General features: G+C 46.6%; 1 protein-coding gene and 1 long non-coding RNA gene across 2 annotated transcripts; both read left to right on the top strand.

Moving 5' to 3' along the window:
- Window positions 1-327: 327 nt before the first annotated feature.
- LOC133905104 (phosphatidylinositol 4-phosphate 5-kinase 6-like) lies at window positions 328-9,075 on the top strand. Its single transcript, XM_062346813.1, has 8 exons — window positions 328-1,765; window positions 1,895-2,062; window positions 7,266-7,431; window positions 7,505-7,621; window positions 7,707-7,900; window positions 8,113-8,208; window positions 8,311-8,367; window positions 8,691-9,075. Exons 1-8 carry the CDS (start codon window positions 552-554, stop codon window positions 8,980-8,982), a joined length of 2,304 nt encoding a protein of 767 aa, XP_062202797.1. The 5' UTR covers window positions 328-551; the 3' UTR covers window positions 8,983-9,075.
- A 6,667-nt stretch (window positions 9,076-15,742) lies between these two features.
- On the top strand, window positions 15,743-16,595 carry LOC133905354 (uncharacterized). The gene is made up of 2 exons (XR_009907604.1): window positions 15,743-16,120; window positions 16,241-16,595. It is a non-coding gene; the product is annotated as an uncharacterized LOC133905354 (long non-coding RNA).
- The last annotated feature ends 700 nt before the right edge of the window (window positions 16,596-17,295 follow it).

Genomic DNA, 17,295 nt, shown 5'->3' with positions numbered 1-17,295 from the left:
TTCTTTAGGAGATGAACAGTGTTTAGTAGAGCTTCTTACATTTATAGATTAGGATTAGGTGACTTAACTTTTTATTTTAGAATAAAATGATTCATCTAAACATCATCAGTGTATCTATAACTTTATCAAATTTTACGTTTGTAGATTAAAATTAAATGGTTTAAGTCTCTATTTTTAACTAAAATAAAAATAAAATAGTTTATCTGAACATTCTCAATGCATCTATTAGAATATATAGGTTTAAAAAAATTTAAAGTTAAAAGCTCTGCTAAACAGATAGAGTAGTAGAACGCCTCAACGGCCTAGGCGCTCCCTCCAAATGTTGCGCCCCGGAGCCCTCCTCGGCGACAACTCCTCCCAGCCTCCGACTCACGTCCTTCGTCACCCAGACCTCGCAATCCAAGGCAAAAACAAGGAGCAGACACGACCCCGCCTTGGTCTTCGCCGCTCCACCACCATGCACAGACTCGCCCCAGCGGCTCGATCGTGTTGGCCTCTCTTGTCACATTCTTCGAAGTGACTACGCCAACGTGACAACGTCGGGGAGAAGGATGAACCAGCTCCCTGCCCCGGCCAGCCGGCTGTGGGAGGCGAGCATCCGCAAGCTCCACACCATCCGCCGCGGCGGCTCCGTGGTGCCCACCGCGGTGCCCGTCGACGGCGTCGCCGCCGCCAGCGACGCCACCACACCCAGCCTCCTCTCTGTCAGCTCATCGACGTCCAACACCATCTACCGGTACAACGACGACGACGACGACGACCGTGAAGACAGTGACAGCACCACCGAGGACAATGACACGGACGCCGGCGACGACGACAAGGCCGCGCTCGGAGAGCCCAGCCACGCCGAGCAGCTGCTGCCCAGCGGGGACTTCTACCAGGGCGACCTGCGCGGGGACCTTCCGCACGGCGCGGGCAAGTTCCTCTGGACCGACGGCAGCATGTACGAGGGCTCCTGGTGCCGCGGCCGGGCGTCTGGCCGCGGCAAGTTCTCGTGGACGTCGGGCGCCACCTACGAGGGCGACCTCGCCGGCGGGTACATGCACGGCCACGGCACCTACATTGGCGAGTTCGGGGATACCTTCGCGGGGCTGTGGGCCAACAACCTCCGGCACGGCCGCGGCACGCAGGCGTACGCCAACGGGGACGTGTACGACGGCCACTGGCGCGACGGCCTGCAGGACGGACACGGCCGCTACATCTGGCGCCATGGCCACGAGTACATTGGCACCTGGAAGGCCGGCGAAATGCACGGGTGCGGGACGGTGATATGGGCGGACGGCGACCGGTACGACGGCGCGTGGGAGGACGCCAAGCCCAAGGGCCAGGGCACGTTCCGGTGGGCCGACGGAGGCATGTACATTGGCACGTGGTGCCAGGAGGCCGGCACGATGCACGCCAAGGGCGTGTACTACCCGCCGTCCGGTGGCCCTGCGGTGCCCGCGCCTCGTGAGCCCCGTGAAGCGATCACGGCGCTGCTCGAGGAGCTTGAGGTGTGCGAAGGGAAGACAGTGTCGCTAATGCCATCGCAGAAGATTCTGACGTGGCCCGGTGTGGAGGCCGTGACGAAGAAGCCGGTGTGGCGGCCGCCGGTGGTTAGCCTGGCCGAGGGTGAGGAGGGCGAGGAGGCTCGGACGGACGGGTCATGGTTGCGGACGCCGTCGTGCACGCGCGCGCTGCCGAGGCCAGTGAAGAAGCAGGGGGAGACGATATCGAAGGGGCACAAGAACTACGAGCTCATGCTCAACTTGCAGCTTGGCATCAGGTGTGTTGCTATTCGATCAGGGTCACTAGTATGCCACTGTTCTTTGCCATTTGATCTGTATTTTCTGATGCATTGCTCTTCTGAAGCTGATTCATCTGAAGTTGCCATTCATCTTATCTTGGGACACAGACATGCCGTTGGAAGGCAGTCGGCACCAAATTCGCTGGATCTTAAAGCATCAGCATTTGATCCAAAAGAGAAGGTGTGGACAAGATTTCCTCCTGAAGGATCAAAGCATACTCCTCCTCACCAATCATGTGATTTTCGGTGGAAGGACTACTGCCCTCTGGTTTTCAGGTCAGCATAGCAAAGTTATTACTGTATGATTTATGGCCTAGTAACCTTGCTGATGTTAGTAACCCAGTGCACACTTAGTTTTCTTTTCGGTGCTTCTGTTAGTTGGCGAGAGCCCACGACCTCATGTGTGTGCGCCTTGCCCAGTCCTGCACACCTCCGAGAATAGCTCGGTTCGTGCTCAGTCTTTGCATGATTCACGGCATGCCCGGTTGAGCTCCTCGGCATGGCGTGAAGGTAGGAGTTAGTTAGCTAAACTTTGCATAATAAAAGGAAGAGAAAAGAACCGAAAAGCTGCCGCTTGATCGCAGCACAAAATCCTATCTAGTTCATCGCGTTTGTGAGATAGAGTGAGCTCTGCGTTTTCTCTGAAGAAAATCCGGCAAGAGCAACGTCTTGCAATCTCGTCTGATCGGTTTCTCAGTTAACATTTGGCATCAGAGCTAGCTACGAGCTACGAAGATGTCTGCTCCGGTCAACAATCACTCGAGGACGCCTCCTCGACGCCGGCCTCCCCAGCGCTCGCCGTCACCGCTCATCCCGCGCCGCGGCCGAACTCTGGGTCGCGAAGTCGTGGTCCAGAAGACGGTGCGCGAGGTTGGCGGTGCATCCTGGCCGATGCTAACGCGCACCAACTATAGCGACTGGTCCTTGCTCATGCAGGTGATGATGGAGGCGAGGGGACTGTGGGCTGCCGTGGAGTTTGGCGCTGTTGATCGGCAGGAAGATAGAATGGCATTGGAGGCCATTCTCAAGGCGGTACCCCACGAATTGATGGGGACGCTGGCGCTCAAGGACTCGGCTCGCGCGGCGTGGGACTCCGTCAAGTCGATGTACGCTGGCAGCGATCGCGTGCGCAAGGCAAAGGCGCAGCAGCTGCGGCAGGAGTTCGACGGCATCAAGTTCCGTGATGGTGAGACGGTCACCGAGTTCGCCATACGCATTATGGGGGTGGCAAATAAGCTGACCGCCCTCGGTGACGAGCACAGCGACGAAATGGTGGTCCGCAAGTTTCTTCGAGTTCTGCCGGAAAAATTCTCACAGATTGCGCTCTCGATCGAGACAATGATCGACCTTGAAACGCTAACTGTCGAGGAATTGACCGGGCGGCTCAAGGTGGTGGAGGAACGTCAGGCGACTGAAGATGGCGCGCCCTCGGGGGGGTGGAAGCGGCGATAGCAAGCTGCTCCTCTCTGAGCTGGAGTCACTGGTCGGGCGACTAAAGTTGCAGACCGGCGAACACACAACAGGCAACGCCAAGAACGGCCGGGGGCGACGTCGCCGCGGCCAAGGCGGCTCACGCACCAAGAGTGACGACGTTGGGCGCGATCTGAACCGTGTCACGACCAAGGATGAGTGCCGTTACTGCAAGAAGCTCGGGCACTGGGAGCGTGATTGCCGCAAGAAGAAACGTGAGCAGGCGCACGTCGCGCAGGCTGTGGAGGAGGAAGCCTCTCTACTCATGGTGTGCGCCTGTGAGCTACACCAGGACGAGCAGCAGGAGGCGCCATTCCAAGACTACGCAAACAGCCACCGAACGCTGGTGCATCTGGAGGAGGGCAAGGTGCTCGCGCAGCTGGATTGCGATGAAGCGCGTGACGACACCAGTTGGTACCTTGATACAGGGGCCACGAACCACATGACCGGCTCACTGGCCGCCTTCTCTGATCTTGATCAGGGGGTGGGCGGCACAGTAAAATTCGGTGATGGCTCTCTGGTGAACATCGAGGGACGCGGAACGGTGCTGTTTGAGTGCAAAAACGGTGAGCACCGCGTGTTTTTTGGCGTCTATTACATCCCGCGTCTCACAACGAACATAATCAGCATCGGGCAATTGGACGACAACGACTGCGAGGTGCGGATCAAGGAGGGGCTTCTCCGAATTTGGGACAAAAAGCATACCCTGGTGGCGCGGGTACGCCGTTCTGCAAGCCGGCTATACCTGCTGCGCCTCAACCTCGCCAAGCCAGTATGCTTGTCCGCGCGCCGCCAGGAGATCGCGTGGACTTGGCACGCGCGATTTGGGCACCTGAGCTTCGACTCCCTCAAGCGGCTGTCCGACAGTGACATGGTACGTGGTTTACCCCATATTGATCATGTTGATCAGTTGTGCGATTGCTGCATAACCACCAAGCAGAGAAGATCTGCGTTCCCGGCGGCAGCCCACTACCGTGCCACTGATCCGCTCGACCTAGTCCACGGCGACTTGTGTGGGCCGATAACCCTGGCAACGCACGGTGGGAACCGGCACTTCCTTTTGCTCGTGGATGATTTCAGCCGCTATATGTGGTTGATCCTTCTCGGGGCTAAGAGCGAGGCACCGGCGGCGATCAAGAACTTTCAGGCTTCGGTGGAGACCGAGACCGGGCGCAAACTGCGTGTTCTTCGCACGGATAATGGGGGTGAGTTTACCTCTGTTGAATTCGCTGAGTATTGCGCAGGCCGTGGAGTGCAGCGACATCTCTCGGCGCCTTATTCGCCGCAGCAGAATGGCGTGGTAGAGCGCAGAAACCAAATGGTACTAGCCATGGCGCGGAGTCTTCTCAAGGCGCGCAGCGTTCCGGCGACGTTCTGGGGAGAGGTTGTGACAACGGCAGTCTTTCTGTTGAATCGGTCACCGACGAAAAGTGTCAATGGCATGACACCCTTTGAGGCTTGGTACGGCCGCAAGCCGGCGATGCATTACTTGAGAACGTTCGGTTCTGTGGCGCATGTGAAGATCACAAAGCCACACTTGGCAAAGCTAGAAGACAGAAGCTTCCCCTGTGTTCTTATCAGGTACCAATCGGGTGTGAAGGCATACCGCGTGCTTGATCCGGCGACCGGCCGTGTCCACATCACACGCGATGTTGTATTCGAGGAGGACAAGGCTTGGGACTGGAGTGAGAAGCGCTCCGGCCTGACGGCGACACCGACTGAGTTCATCGTCGAGCGCACGAGTGTATCAGCTCCAGGGGTGCGCAGCTATGAGCAAAGTGCATCGGACAGTCCGGTCCCTACACCAGACAATCCGGCGCCCTCGGTCGGCAATCAGCCAGCAGGTACCCCAGCTCCATCAGTGTCGCCGCCTCCCGACGCAAAGGAGCACCTGGACGACGACGACGACGGCCCCCGGCTGCCCAAGTTCAAGCTGGTCGATGATGTCCTCGGGGCATCCCAGGGACCGGGCTACGCCGAGCGCAATCTTGGCGAGGCGCTGATGCTTCAACTCGCCGATGAGCCGACAACCTTCGCCGAAGCCGAAAGGCACCCAGAGTGGCGTCGAGCCATGATGGAGGAAATGAGCGCGATCGAGGACAACAAGACTTGGCGACTGGTCTATCTTCCGCAAGGACATCGATCAATTGGCCTCAAGTGGGTATATAAGGTGAAGAAGGATGGCCAAGGTGCAGTAATTCGGCACAAGGCACGCCTGGTGGAAAAGGGGTATGTCCAGCAGCCCGGGATCAATTTCGATGAAGTTTTCGCCCCTGTCGCACGCCTGGACTCCGTGCGGCTGATGCTTGCCCTCGCCGCCCATGAGAGTTGGCCGGTTCATCACATGGACGTCAAATCGGCTTTCCTCAACGGCGAGCTGGAAGAGGAGGTCTACGTCGCGCAACCACCGGGTTTCATCGTCGAGGGACACGAGGACAAGGTGTTGCGGCTGGATAAGGCCCTTTACGGGCTCCGGCAAGCACCCCGTGCGTGGAATGCAAAGCTGGACCAGACTCTTACCTCGATTGGGTTTCAGCGCAGCGTTTCCGAACACGCCGTGTACGCGCGCGGCATCGGGGCCAATCGTCTTCTGGTGGGCGTTTACGTCGACGATTTGGTCATCACCGGCAATGACCCACAGGAGATCGACAAATTCAAGACCGAGATGAAGAGGCTATTCAAAATGAGCGACCTCGGTCTGTTGCACTTCTACCTCGGCATCGAAGTGCAGCAAGGTGCCGAAGGCATCACCTTGTCTCAGGCGAACTATGCTCGGCAAATTCTGAAGAAGGCGGGCATGGAGGACTGTAATCCGTGCCACACACCCATGGAGGAGCGGTGCAAACTCAGCCAGGAGAGCACTGCGCCGGCCGTGGATGCCACCAAATACCGGAGCATCGTCGGAAGTCTGAGGTATTTGGTGAACACTCGCTCGGACCTTGCTTTTTCGGTTGGATATGTCAGCAGATTTATGGAAAAACCAACATCTGAGCACTTGATGGCGGTGAAGCGGATCCTACGCTACGTATCCGGCAGCATCGGTGTTGGTTGCTAGTATCCAAAGGCGTCTGGCAATAAACTCACAAGCTACAGTGACAGCGACCACGCCGGAGACATGGACATTCGTTGGAGTACAAGTGGGACCTTGTTCTTCCTTGGAAGGTCACTGGTGAGCTGGTTTTCGCAGAAGCAAAAGGTTGTTGCACTCTCTTCGTGCGAAGCAGAGTATATGGCAGCAACTTCAGCTGCCTGCCAGGGTGTTTGGTTGGCTTAGCTCCTAGCTGAACTGACGGGCGAAGATCGGCGCGCCTTCACTCTAAAGATGGACAGCAAACCAGCGATTGCCCTCAGCAAAAACCCAGTCTTCCACGATCGAAGTAAACATATTGATACACGATTCCATTTCATTAGGGAGTGCGTGGAGCAAGGGAAGATCGACATCGATTTCGTCGGCACTGAGGAACAGTTCGCAGACATTCTTACTAAGCCGCTCGGGCGCCTGAAATTCACAGAACAACGGGCCCTGATCGGAGTTCGTGATGTGCACAGGGATTAGGGGGTGATTGTTAGTAACCCAGTGCACACTTAGTTTTCTTTTTGGTGCTTCTGTTAGTTGGTGAGAGCCCACGACCTCATGTGTGTGCGCCTTGCCCAATCCTGCACACGGCATGCCCGGTTGAGCTCCTCGGCATGGCGTGAAGGTAGGAGTTAGTTAGCTAAACTTTGCATAATAAAAGGAAGAGAAAAGAACCGAAAAGCTGCCGCTTGATCGCAGCACAAAATCCTATCTAGTTCATCGTGTTTGTGAGATAGAGTGAGCTCTGCGTTTTCTCTGAAGAAAATCCGGCAAGAGCAACGTCTTGCAATCTCGTCTGATCGGTTTTTCAGTTAACAGCTGATGCTGATTTCTTTGTTCTTTCCTGTGGCAGTAACAAATTTGATGTTTCTATCATTTACTACTTCCTGTCTCCAATATGAAGCTAATTTGTTGTTCTGTACTTGCCTCCAGGACTTTGCGCAAGCTCTTCGATGTTGACCCTGCAGATTACATGATCTCCATCTGCGGGGATGACGCACTCAGGGAACTTTCATCGCCTGGTAAAAGTGGAAGTTTCTTTTACCTCACCAATGATGACAAGTATATGATCAAAACAATGAAGAAGTCAGAAGTTAAAGTACAATTCTTCCCTTCTCACCTTAGCTTAACTTACAAATTATATGATTGAATTTGTGTTTTTATGTGAACAGGTACTTCTTAGGATGCTTCCAGCCTATTATAAACATGTCCGTGCTTTTGAAAATACTCTAGTAACTAAATTTTTTGGTCTGCACTGTGTTAAACTTACAGGAGCTATTCAGAAAAAGGTTAGCTGCAATGAGCAACTGATCAGATTCTCAGAAGTAAATTGCTGCGTGAGAGTTTCTCAACATTTGTAACCATGAAACACAGGTTCGCTTTGTTATAATGGGGAATCTTTTCTGCTCCAACTATGCAATCCATCGGCGCTTCGATTTGAAAGGATCTTCACATGGTCGCATGACGGATAAACCCATTGATAAAATCAACGAGCATACCACATTGAAGGATCTCGATCTTAATTTCATTTTCCGGCTAGAAGAATCTTGGTTTCAAGAATTCTGCAGGTACACATCCCATCTGCCAAATTGTACAGGATGTTTCCCTTCCTCCATTTAGTACATTTTAACAATAGTTGCATCTGTGCACAATCTCACTAAACAAATGTTTGGGTGTTCGAATCTGTTAAATGCGAAGTCCTTAAACATGCTTCAAAATCACAGCTGCATTTAAAGAAACCCAAGCATCCCTTGTTCTCATAATTTGTATCTCTTTCCAGGCAAGTGGACAAAGATTGCGAATTACTGGAGCAGGAGAGGATAATGGATTATAGTCTCTTGGTTGGTGTTCACTTCAAGGACAGATGCAAAGATATGTTCCACGATCCATGCCTAGTTTTCACATACTTGCAGTTACAATAATACTGTAGATATATTGAGGGATTGAGACTGAAAATCTCTTTGTTGGTTACAGACAGCAGCAGTGCTGACAATGAAACACCTCATACTATCGCTGAAGATTCTGAACAAACTAGGTAGATTCAAAATGCATTCCATCCATCCCAATTTGCTAATAAACATATTTTTATCCCTCCTTTAGTATTATCTGAAGCAACTAAAGGCATGGTTGTATTGGGCTGGTATCAATGAAAAACAATTACACATGCTTCAAAACGTAAACAAATATGATGAGCTTTTTCATTTGAACATCCATAATATATTCTTTAATATATTATAAAGTGAAGAGATAAGAAGTAGCTAATATACCACACGAGTGTACATCATACAGCAACTTCTGTATTACATTAAACCTAACATTGACCTCTGAGGATTAACATATTACTTGTGATTTGTGCAGAAAAGCACCATCAAAACTAGGGATTTGCATGCCCTCAAGGGTGGAGAACGTAGTGAGGAATCCTGATAGTGAATCTTTGCTCATTGGTGAGCCTACAGGCGAATTTCAGGATGTCATCCTGTTCTTTGGAATCATTGACATCCTACAAGACTATGATATTAGTAAGAAGCTCGAGCACGCTTACAAATCCATGCAATATGATCCCAACTCCATATCCGCTGTTGACCCAAAGCAATACTGCAAGCGATTCAGAGACTTCATTTATAAGGCTTTCACTGATGATACACAGTAACTACTGAATTGACAAAAGGGAGACTCATTTAACTGAAGAGATTAACAATATTTTGGTGGATGTTCTTCACCCAGCCTCCAGTACTGCTTTGTAGATAACATCCTTTATTCTTTCTGTTGTAGATGGAAACGCGTCGATAGTGCGACAATTTTCTCTTGTAGATTTTGTACATTTTCCAAATATTTTCTTCTGTTATTAGAGGTAGTGTAACTGTAATCATGTCATGAGAAGGATGTAGAAAACAGATTATTGTTTATGTAAACAATTGCTTCATTTTTTATTTATTCATGTTCCAGTGAGTTAAATTGTGCTAGTTCTTCCTCTTCATAATGCTTGATTTATATATTTATCCATGCATCTGTATTGATTTCCAATCATGATATGTAAGACTTATTCCCAAAATAATTTAATTACATTGGTACAGAAAAGATCATAAGCTGAATTTGAAAGGCTTTCAAAAGTTCTTAAACAAGATGTATACCAGTCAGCGTATGCACCCATGTGCCCAAACAAGTCTATACCATGGTGACAAGCAGCCCCAAGATGGTCGGTTGAGCTCTGCTTACTCGCTTAATGAGGACTAAGACCATAGTTACCAGAGACACCATGAAACTAACACCATAATAACCAGAGAAACCAGTGACCGTACCAACCTCCAACAGGATCGGCGCGTCAAATGGAATAACTTTCTTGAAGGGCCCGGTGACAAATATCTTCTAAAGACGGCACAAAACCCTAACTTGTGGGGGTTATAAAGAAGGCATCGATCTACATCTAAAAGGAGAGAGAGGGAGGTCATCCAGAAACACGCCGCCACCATTTCCACCACCATTCCTAGGGTCCTTCGCCGCCACCACCATTTCCCACCATTAAAACCCTTGTACTAGGTCCTTATTGAGATTATCCCTCTATGTACTTCGCCATCACAATCAAGGAAGGCATCAAGTCTATATTAAACATAGTGTATACTTTATCTTATATCAATATCATGATGTTCTTCCTTGAAAATATGTCTTGTTTTATTATCTTCGTGATGTGTGAGTAGATCCTTTGGGGTCAGGGGTGCTTATGCATCATGTAGCGTAACTATAGTGTAGATCGGGGCATAGTCTTAACTTAGTTCATATATATACAACCCTTTTGTCTATCTCCCTCCATTCCCTGGTTTGATTGGCCACAAATCCGAGGATTCGACACATAGGTCAAGGCAGCAACTACAAAGATAACCGAGCTGGGATCAAGACTTGGTAACAAAGAGAATATTAGGTCAGCAAAGAACTCTTGTATAGGAGTAACGGTGCAACCATCACACTTGAGGCGCTGGTCCAAGAGAAATCCCTTAATATAGAAATCAGTCAAGGATTCACAAACGACGAAGGAGAATTGCCTTGTCTCAAATGATGCCTGGAGAACAAGGATTATCAGGGTGTGCCACCTAGGGGTGAAAACAGATCGGCTAATATTCGGATATTTTAGACTTTTTTTTTAATTCTGATAACCTCGATCGGTTTGGATAATTTCTTAGACAATAGATCAGATAATTTCTCAGAAATCGTCAGATCGAATTAAAAATTTGGATCCGAATAATGTTTTGCATCTGATTCGAATACTAGACCAAATTTGAATTCGGATATCCAAACTTTAGCCCAACCCATCCAAATTCCATCGACCATCCATCTCGTCCGTGATCGATCTGCCTAACCTGAAACTGAAACCTCATCCATCCATCATGTTCTCCATCCAGTCTACAGGTCGGATCCTCCTTATCGGCTACCATTCTAGTTCCCCACAACCCCCAGGTCTCTCCACTGTGTGGTGCCCCTCCTCCCACCGGCGAGCTGCAGTAGATCAGATCCCCACCTACCCGCCGCACCCTAGATCTCCCCCAGCTTCCTGAACTAATCTTTACGCAGCTTCCTGGACTAGTCTCTACACAGCTTCTTGGACTAAATGATGAGGACTCTCTACAATAATAGCTAAAAATAACCTCTTGTATGGAACATTCCCAATACTTTTCTGCATTTGACATACTGACGATGAATAATATATATGATAAATCTAATATAATGTATATGATTATCTCATACACATACAAATCCCAGTGGACCTCCTAGATACTTAGAGTATACGGTTATATATGGAAGAGGAGTCTCTAGACGTATGTGAACTACCAGTAGGTATCAGAATATCTCTTAAATAAAAAGTCTATTCCTAAGTTTAACAATGACAAAATTCTATTCGAAAAAGAGTTCAGATGCCACATGGCAACCTACCTATATAAGGAGCCAGGGAACCTGTGGAAGGAGAATCACAATCACAACCACGATCTAGAGAGAGACATCAAGATCTACATCAACAAATAATACGCAAGGAGCACTAGTTGTAAATCCCATCTAGACTAGCAACGACCCTTTTATAATCTGTCTCAAGATCAATACAAGAACACATGATATATATAGTTATTCCTTCGATAAACCTAAACCTGTATAAATCTCTATCTTTCGACACTTGATTTGGCACAAGGAACTATTCTCTATATTCATCACATATTCGTAAGATCGTTAGTTTACCGACCGTCGACACATACATTATTTGCTAGAGAACAAAACTAACTGACATAGGTTGCATAGGTTTAGCAGTAACATATTTTCAGCAAATACCAACTTGCAATTATTACAAGTGATGAACTAGTTGCCCTTTTGAGAACTAGTAAGTATGGAACGTTTCCAAGTTTCAGGAGCTCCCGGCAGGCACCACTCAAGAGCATCAAGCGTGTGTTTTTTGGTTTGCCTGTAATCGGTTATGTTGGATTTGTTAGAGGAATTTAGGCCTCTTTTGGATTGCGGAATTTTTTTCTTGAATCTTGCATTTTTTCCTGTGAAATTATTATATCATTCATGTGAATTTTTTGCTTTCCAAAGAAGCCCTTGATGATATAAGATCTAGCCTGGTAGTATGCCTTATATTTATTTATTGTGCCTCAATTAATTATGTGTGACTTTCTTCTTTTTCTTACCTTGGTGAATTTTACGGTGATGATATGTTGAATTTGTACTTTCATATATCTAAGTATTGCCGAACTTGTAATTTTAAATATTTGGGCACCTTTATCTAAGTCTGATGAACAATTTAAGGGGTTTTCTTGCTCCAAGAAATATCCGTGATTGTAGTTGTTTCGATTCATATTTGCTCCGTATTTGTATTCAAGACTATCTATATTCGTATTCATATCGAAGTAATCCGTATTCGTACCGAATCCGATAAAAAAAAAATGAAAACAAATATAATAAAGACATTATCTGTCCTTATGCCATCCGTTTTCATCCTAGTACGGTCAAGCATTGAGCATTTATATGTACTATAGTAGTATTTAATTTTGTATTTATCTTTATAGATCAAATCTCGATAACATGAACCGCTAGCTACATGGCACATTGGCACTAGTGTGAAAATGCCCTTCTTTTTATTATATTGCTAAAACCCTGGTTTAATTCTCGTAATTTTTTTAATTATTCATTATTTTAATTATGTATTTATTCTTAGTTATAATCAATACAATTATTTTTCCATGTTAGGAGACAACTGAGAAGATCTTGTAGGATAGGATTCATGCTACCTCTGTATAGACCTTGAGGGATCGATTAAATTAAACTGTCACTTCATTGCTGCTTTTTTAATGAAATTAAAGGAGTGGTACGAAGATATCAAATTCCACACATCAGGACATCTCTAATTGTTATAGATAGCTACTATTTTTTAACTAAGAAAATATATTTTTAAAAATTTATGCAGATCCTATCATTCATAATCTCTCAAACCTCGTAAAGAAGAGAAGTGCTAATATAACTTATAAATATTAACTCTTTATCTCTCATCTTTAAAAACTAGTACGGATTCTTTTCTCTTTTATGAGATGTAAAATATTATACTAATTATGATATTAAGAAATGTGTTTTGTTAGTTAAAAAGATAGTAGCTACTAGGACGTCCTCACAAGCCAAGAACTAGGCTGAGGCAGACTACAACATCAGCAGGACACCAACGCAATAGAACCGGCCGGAGCACGCAAGTTGGAGCTCATCGGCCAACCCCACCAGAGTGTCGTCGATCACAAGACCGAAAGCACCCGACACAGAGGAGCGGGACAAGGTCGGTGGCATTGAGGACGTGCCGGAGTCGAGCACGACGAACGCGCCACCGCAGAGCTCGCCGGAGCCGCCCACCGATCCACCGTCATAGCTAGGATTACGGCCCCAAATCGCGCGCGCGGGCACGAGCCAAAGGAGTCCCGCGCCAACAGCCGCCACGGGGAACCAGAGAGAGAGAGAGGGGAGTGTGTCGGTTGTGTGATGAGGAGAGGGAAGGGACCGGTGTCCCTTTAAACCAGAAGGAGGAGGAGGAGCCGCCGCCCGACACCGTGCGGCGTGCGAACGCGCCCGGCTAGGGCGGGCAAGCTGGTGCGCCGCCGCCGCCGCCGCCACCGACAGGAGAGGGGTTGACCCCTTTCTCTTTCTCTTTTTTTTTCCTCTAATTTCTTTATTTCCTCAAAATAAAAAATAAAGAAAAAATCCCATAAATTGAACAACAATATTTATAGGCATAGGCAGGCTGGGGCACGAAGCCAACCCGACTCCAAGTCGAAATCCCTGGCTGTTCGGATTCCGATTCCGATTAAGGTGCATGTACCGGCTTTGCACACACATCCAGAGCAGGAGGTTAAATTAATTAGCAAAGGGTTAATTAGGTCACTCTCAAAATGCTTTATTTCTTATGTAATTAATAAGGTGCATGCTAAGAAATAAGTTTTCAATATATATATATATATATATATATATATATATATATATATATATATATATATATATATATATATATATATATATATATATATATATATATATATATAGGACACCTATTCTATACTCCTAGGAGTATGTACTCCCACATGCAATATACCATCTAAACAAACACTTTATACTCTTTTATCATTTTTAGTATACTCTAATACTAATTCTAAGATACTCCAATATGAGTTGTATGAAAAAAATTTCAATGTTAGCCTTTCATTTTTGCTATATACTCTTTTTTATACATAAAAGAAGTATATACGCAAATTAAGATAAAAATCATGAAATTTCATAAAAATTTTCGTGGGATTTGTATTGTAGTATCTTATAATTACTAATGAAGTATATTTAAAGTGATAAAGAAGTATAACTCATGTGTAAAAGTGGTATATGAGAGGTGAGAGTACATACACCCAGGAGTACATACTAGTTTTCCTATATATATATATATATATATATATTACTAGTTTTTTTAAGTCTCTTAAAGCAATTTACTTTCTTACAACTATCTATGATTATTTAAATAGTTAGCTTCTTACATAAAAAATAAGTTCATTCTCTTTCATCTTTAAATTAGTTATCATATCATTCTTTTGCTTATGTAGACACCTAATTAATATCTAAGAAACTATCATTGGAAGTGGCCTTAGAGCTAGCCATGATTCGTGGAGCACTTTGTGTATGTGTTTAGTATATTTACTTATGTTTTATGTATTTTCAGGGGATACAGGCCATTACCATATACAGACACTACAATCCTAGAACCATGTTTCGGTATGCTGATGTAAGCGTGAGATTATGATTACACCCACCAATTTTTAAATCTCGTGCCCACGATTTTATACATACATATGAGTATTTTCAGTAGTTTGTTTGTTGGCGTTTGATAGGAGATGTATTTGCGGATGGATGTGCAAAGGGTAATCGCAAAAGAAAATATTACAACGATGAAATGTTATTGCTAGGGAGGCGGAAGAGGCCTCCTCATTTTGAAGCGGGCAGTGAAAGAGGCATTCCCGTTGTGAAGCATGAGGAGAACATTAATCTAAAATACGGAAGTCTAGATATTTCTTCTCTTAACCATAAGGCAGGGTGGATCCAGCAACATAATTTAAGGGGACAGGGTGGAACCATTGTTGATCTGCAAATCCAATTTTGGATCACATTAGCATTCTAGAAAGATAAGGAACATGTTATTTTGGAAATCTATAAGGGGAAGTCTGACTATCTCTGCAATGCAGCGAAGATACAAATTTTTCAAGATTACATCGTTTTGGCGCCAAGAAAAGAGTATATCACTAATTTAGCTCAATATTCTTCAATCACGATAATAGCCTAATATTTTTCAATCTTCATGATATCTGTACACAAAACTAATGAATATATGATGATATGAAAAACTATGCATATGAAATTTTATACCTTAGTTCTGTCTGTCACAATTACAGTCCGGTCTAGTGGTCTTTGTTGTATGCCAGTGCTAAGGAGTCAAGGACACACACAACACAATCACACAATCACACAGGGGCCTGCAAACACGATTCAGAATTTATGAGATACTCAGATGCACACAATGACACAAATATTCAGAAGCCAATAGCCTGCAAACTGAACAAGTGAACAATCAAATCATACCTTGAGGCCGCTCTGCTCTGCTCTGAACAAGTTAACAAGATACAATCATACAAGAACTGAACAAGTGAACAACAGAACAAGAACAACTGAAGTACTGAACAACCGCCTGTCTGCCTCCTGCCCAGGCCTGCTCCTGCCTGCCGCTCTGATCCGCGCCTCTGCTGGACTGCTGTTCGCCCGGTGGCCGGTCTTCATGTCGTGCACTGCAAACTGAACAGGTGAGCGCGAGTGCACGACATTTGGGGTGAGTATTTAAATGTTTCAGTGTCCTTATCCGCGTGGTAGTGTAATTTGGATGAAGTATAAATATTAATGCTGTGATCAAAGTTTTTCCTGACCATTGACTTAGAGAGGAGATGAAGCAACATCAGAAGAGCAGTTCGAAATAATAGTCGAAGATTTTCCTGCAAAACTGAAGGATATTCACTGTTTGATCATACACTTTGAGGTGCTAAGCGAAGTCCTACAAGGGAGGGGCGACAGAGATAGTTCTTGCTACAACTGTACTAGAACATGCAGCAAACATTCGACGGCTCAACATCCTAACTGATCCCAATAACTCTGAATCAAGTGATAATGCGAGACGGGTTCTTGAGCGTGTCGACAGTCCTTTCCCTCCGGTGGACATGCGTTTTGGCTAAGGATCATCCCCCAAGGTAAGTTGGTCTGTCATTCTTTTGGTATTCAACCAGTAGCTAGATGCATGGTGGCTGACTAATGATGATCAATATATTTATTTCTGCTATGGAAACTCAGAAATGGCTCATGCATTTCAGGCCGAGTCCTACTGCTCAGAAGTAATGCTGGACTACCAGGAAGATGGTGGAGAGCGGCAGATGAACATGTTTGAAGCTGGAAGGTGCCCTGCAATGATCCAAAAAAACTGCTGCCTATGGTGCTTTGGCGTTGCACTTGCGAATAAGATGGTCTGGACGTCACTGCCTCTTCAGTCTGACTTCTGCTGGTAAGCTGCTAGGAGATTAGGCAGACAGGGTCTCTGCAATTTCTTTGTACTGATTTTGTAAGTGGCGACGTCCACTTTTAAACAAACCGTACTCTCTCTGAGTCGTGCATAACCTACTTGTGCTAGCCGATTCAGCATTAGCATGTATTTGCATTTACTTTGTGCTATCCCTTGTGCGGCATATCCTACTTCGTGACAATGCATGAGCTAATATATGTAGGGAAACATTCACAAGTAAGTAAATCACGGCAACATTCTTTAAGCTGGAATTGCTGCCGCTGCTAGTGAGCATTTTCTGACAACAAAATTTCCCTTCACCCATGCACAACATGAAAAAAAAACTTGAGTGTTGGGGGGAATCGTCATTAAAGACCCCTGACGTCCCTTGGCCCCGGCGATCTAGGCCCGAAGATCACCAGGCTCCGGCCTCCTCCAGGGCCCGAGGCTCCGGGGCAATCCTGGAGCTCATGCCTCCGAACTCTCAGAGTCTTCAATCCTTCAGAAAGATCAACCAGAAGGGGGCTCGCAGGCCGCCCCCCACGTGCAGCGAGGTGATCAGCATTTAATGCTAGTGCAGGTGGTGGCTGCCTGATACGATGGTGCAAGTGGTGGCTGCCTGACACAATGGCGCAAGTGGTGGTCGTCTGACATGTTGGTGCAATGCGGCGCCGAAATGAACGACCTGTCGCTAGAACAACCACCTTACCAGCCGTAGGGATAATTTACTGGGCTAGCCTACTCTCTGGTTATACAGTATAAGATATGTCTCTGTCTGTCTTCTATGGGCACGTTTGTATATTTACACTCTGAATATCTGTATAAATACAGACTCTTGGTCATCAAGCTAAAGGCAGAAAAAAGATTACT

This window comes from Phragmites australis, chromosome 22 (genome assembly GCF_958298935.1).
Source record: "Phragmites australis chromosome 22, lpPhrAust1.1, whole genome shotgun sequence".
NCBI classification, from domain to species: domain Eukaryota; kingdom Viridiplantae; phylum Streptophyta; class Magnoliopsida; order Poales; family Poaceae; genus Phragmites; species Phragmites australis.
Note: the sequence above shows the minus strand (reverse complement) of the source record. Positions and strands in the feature narration are given on the sequence as shown.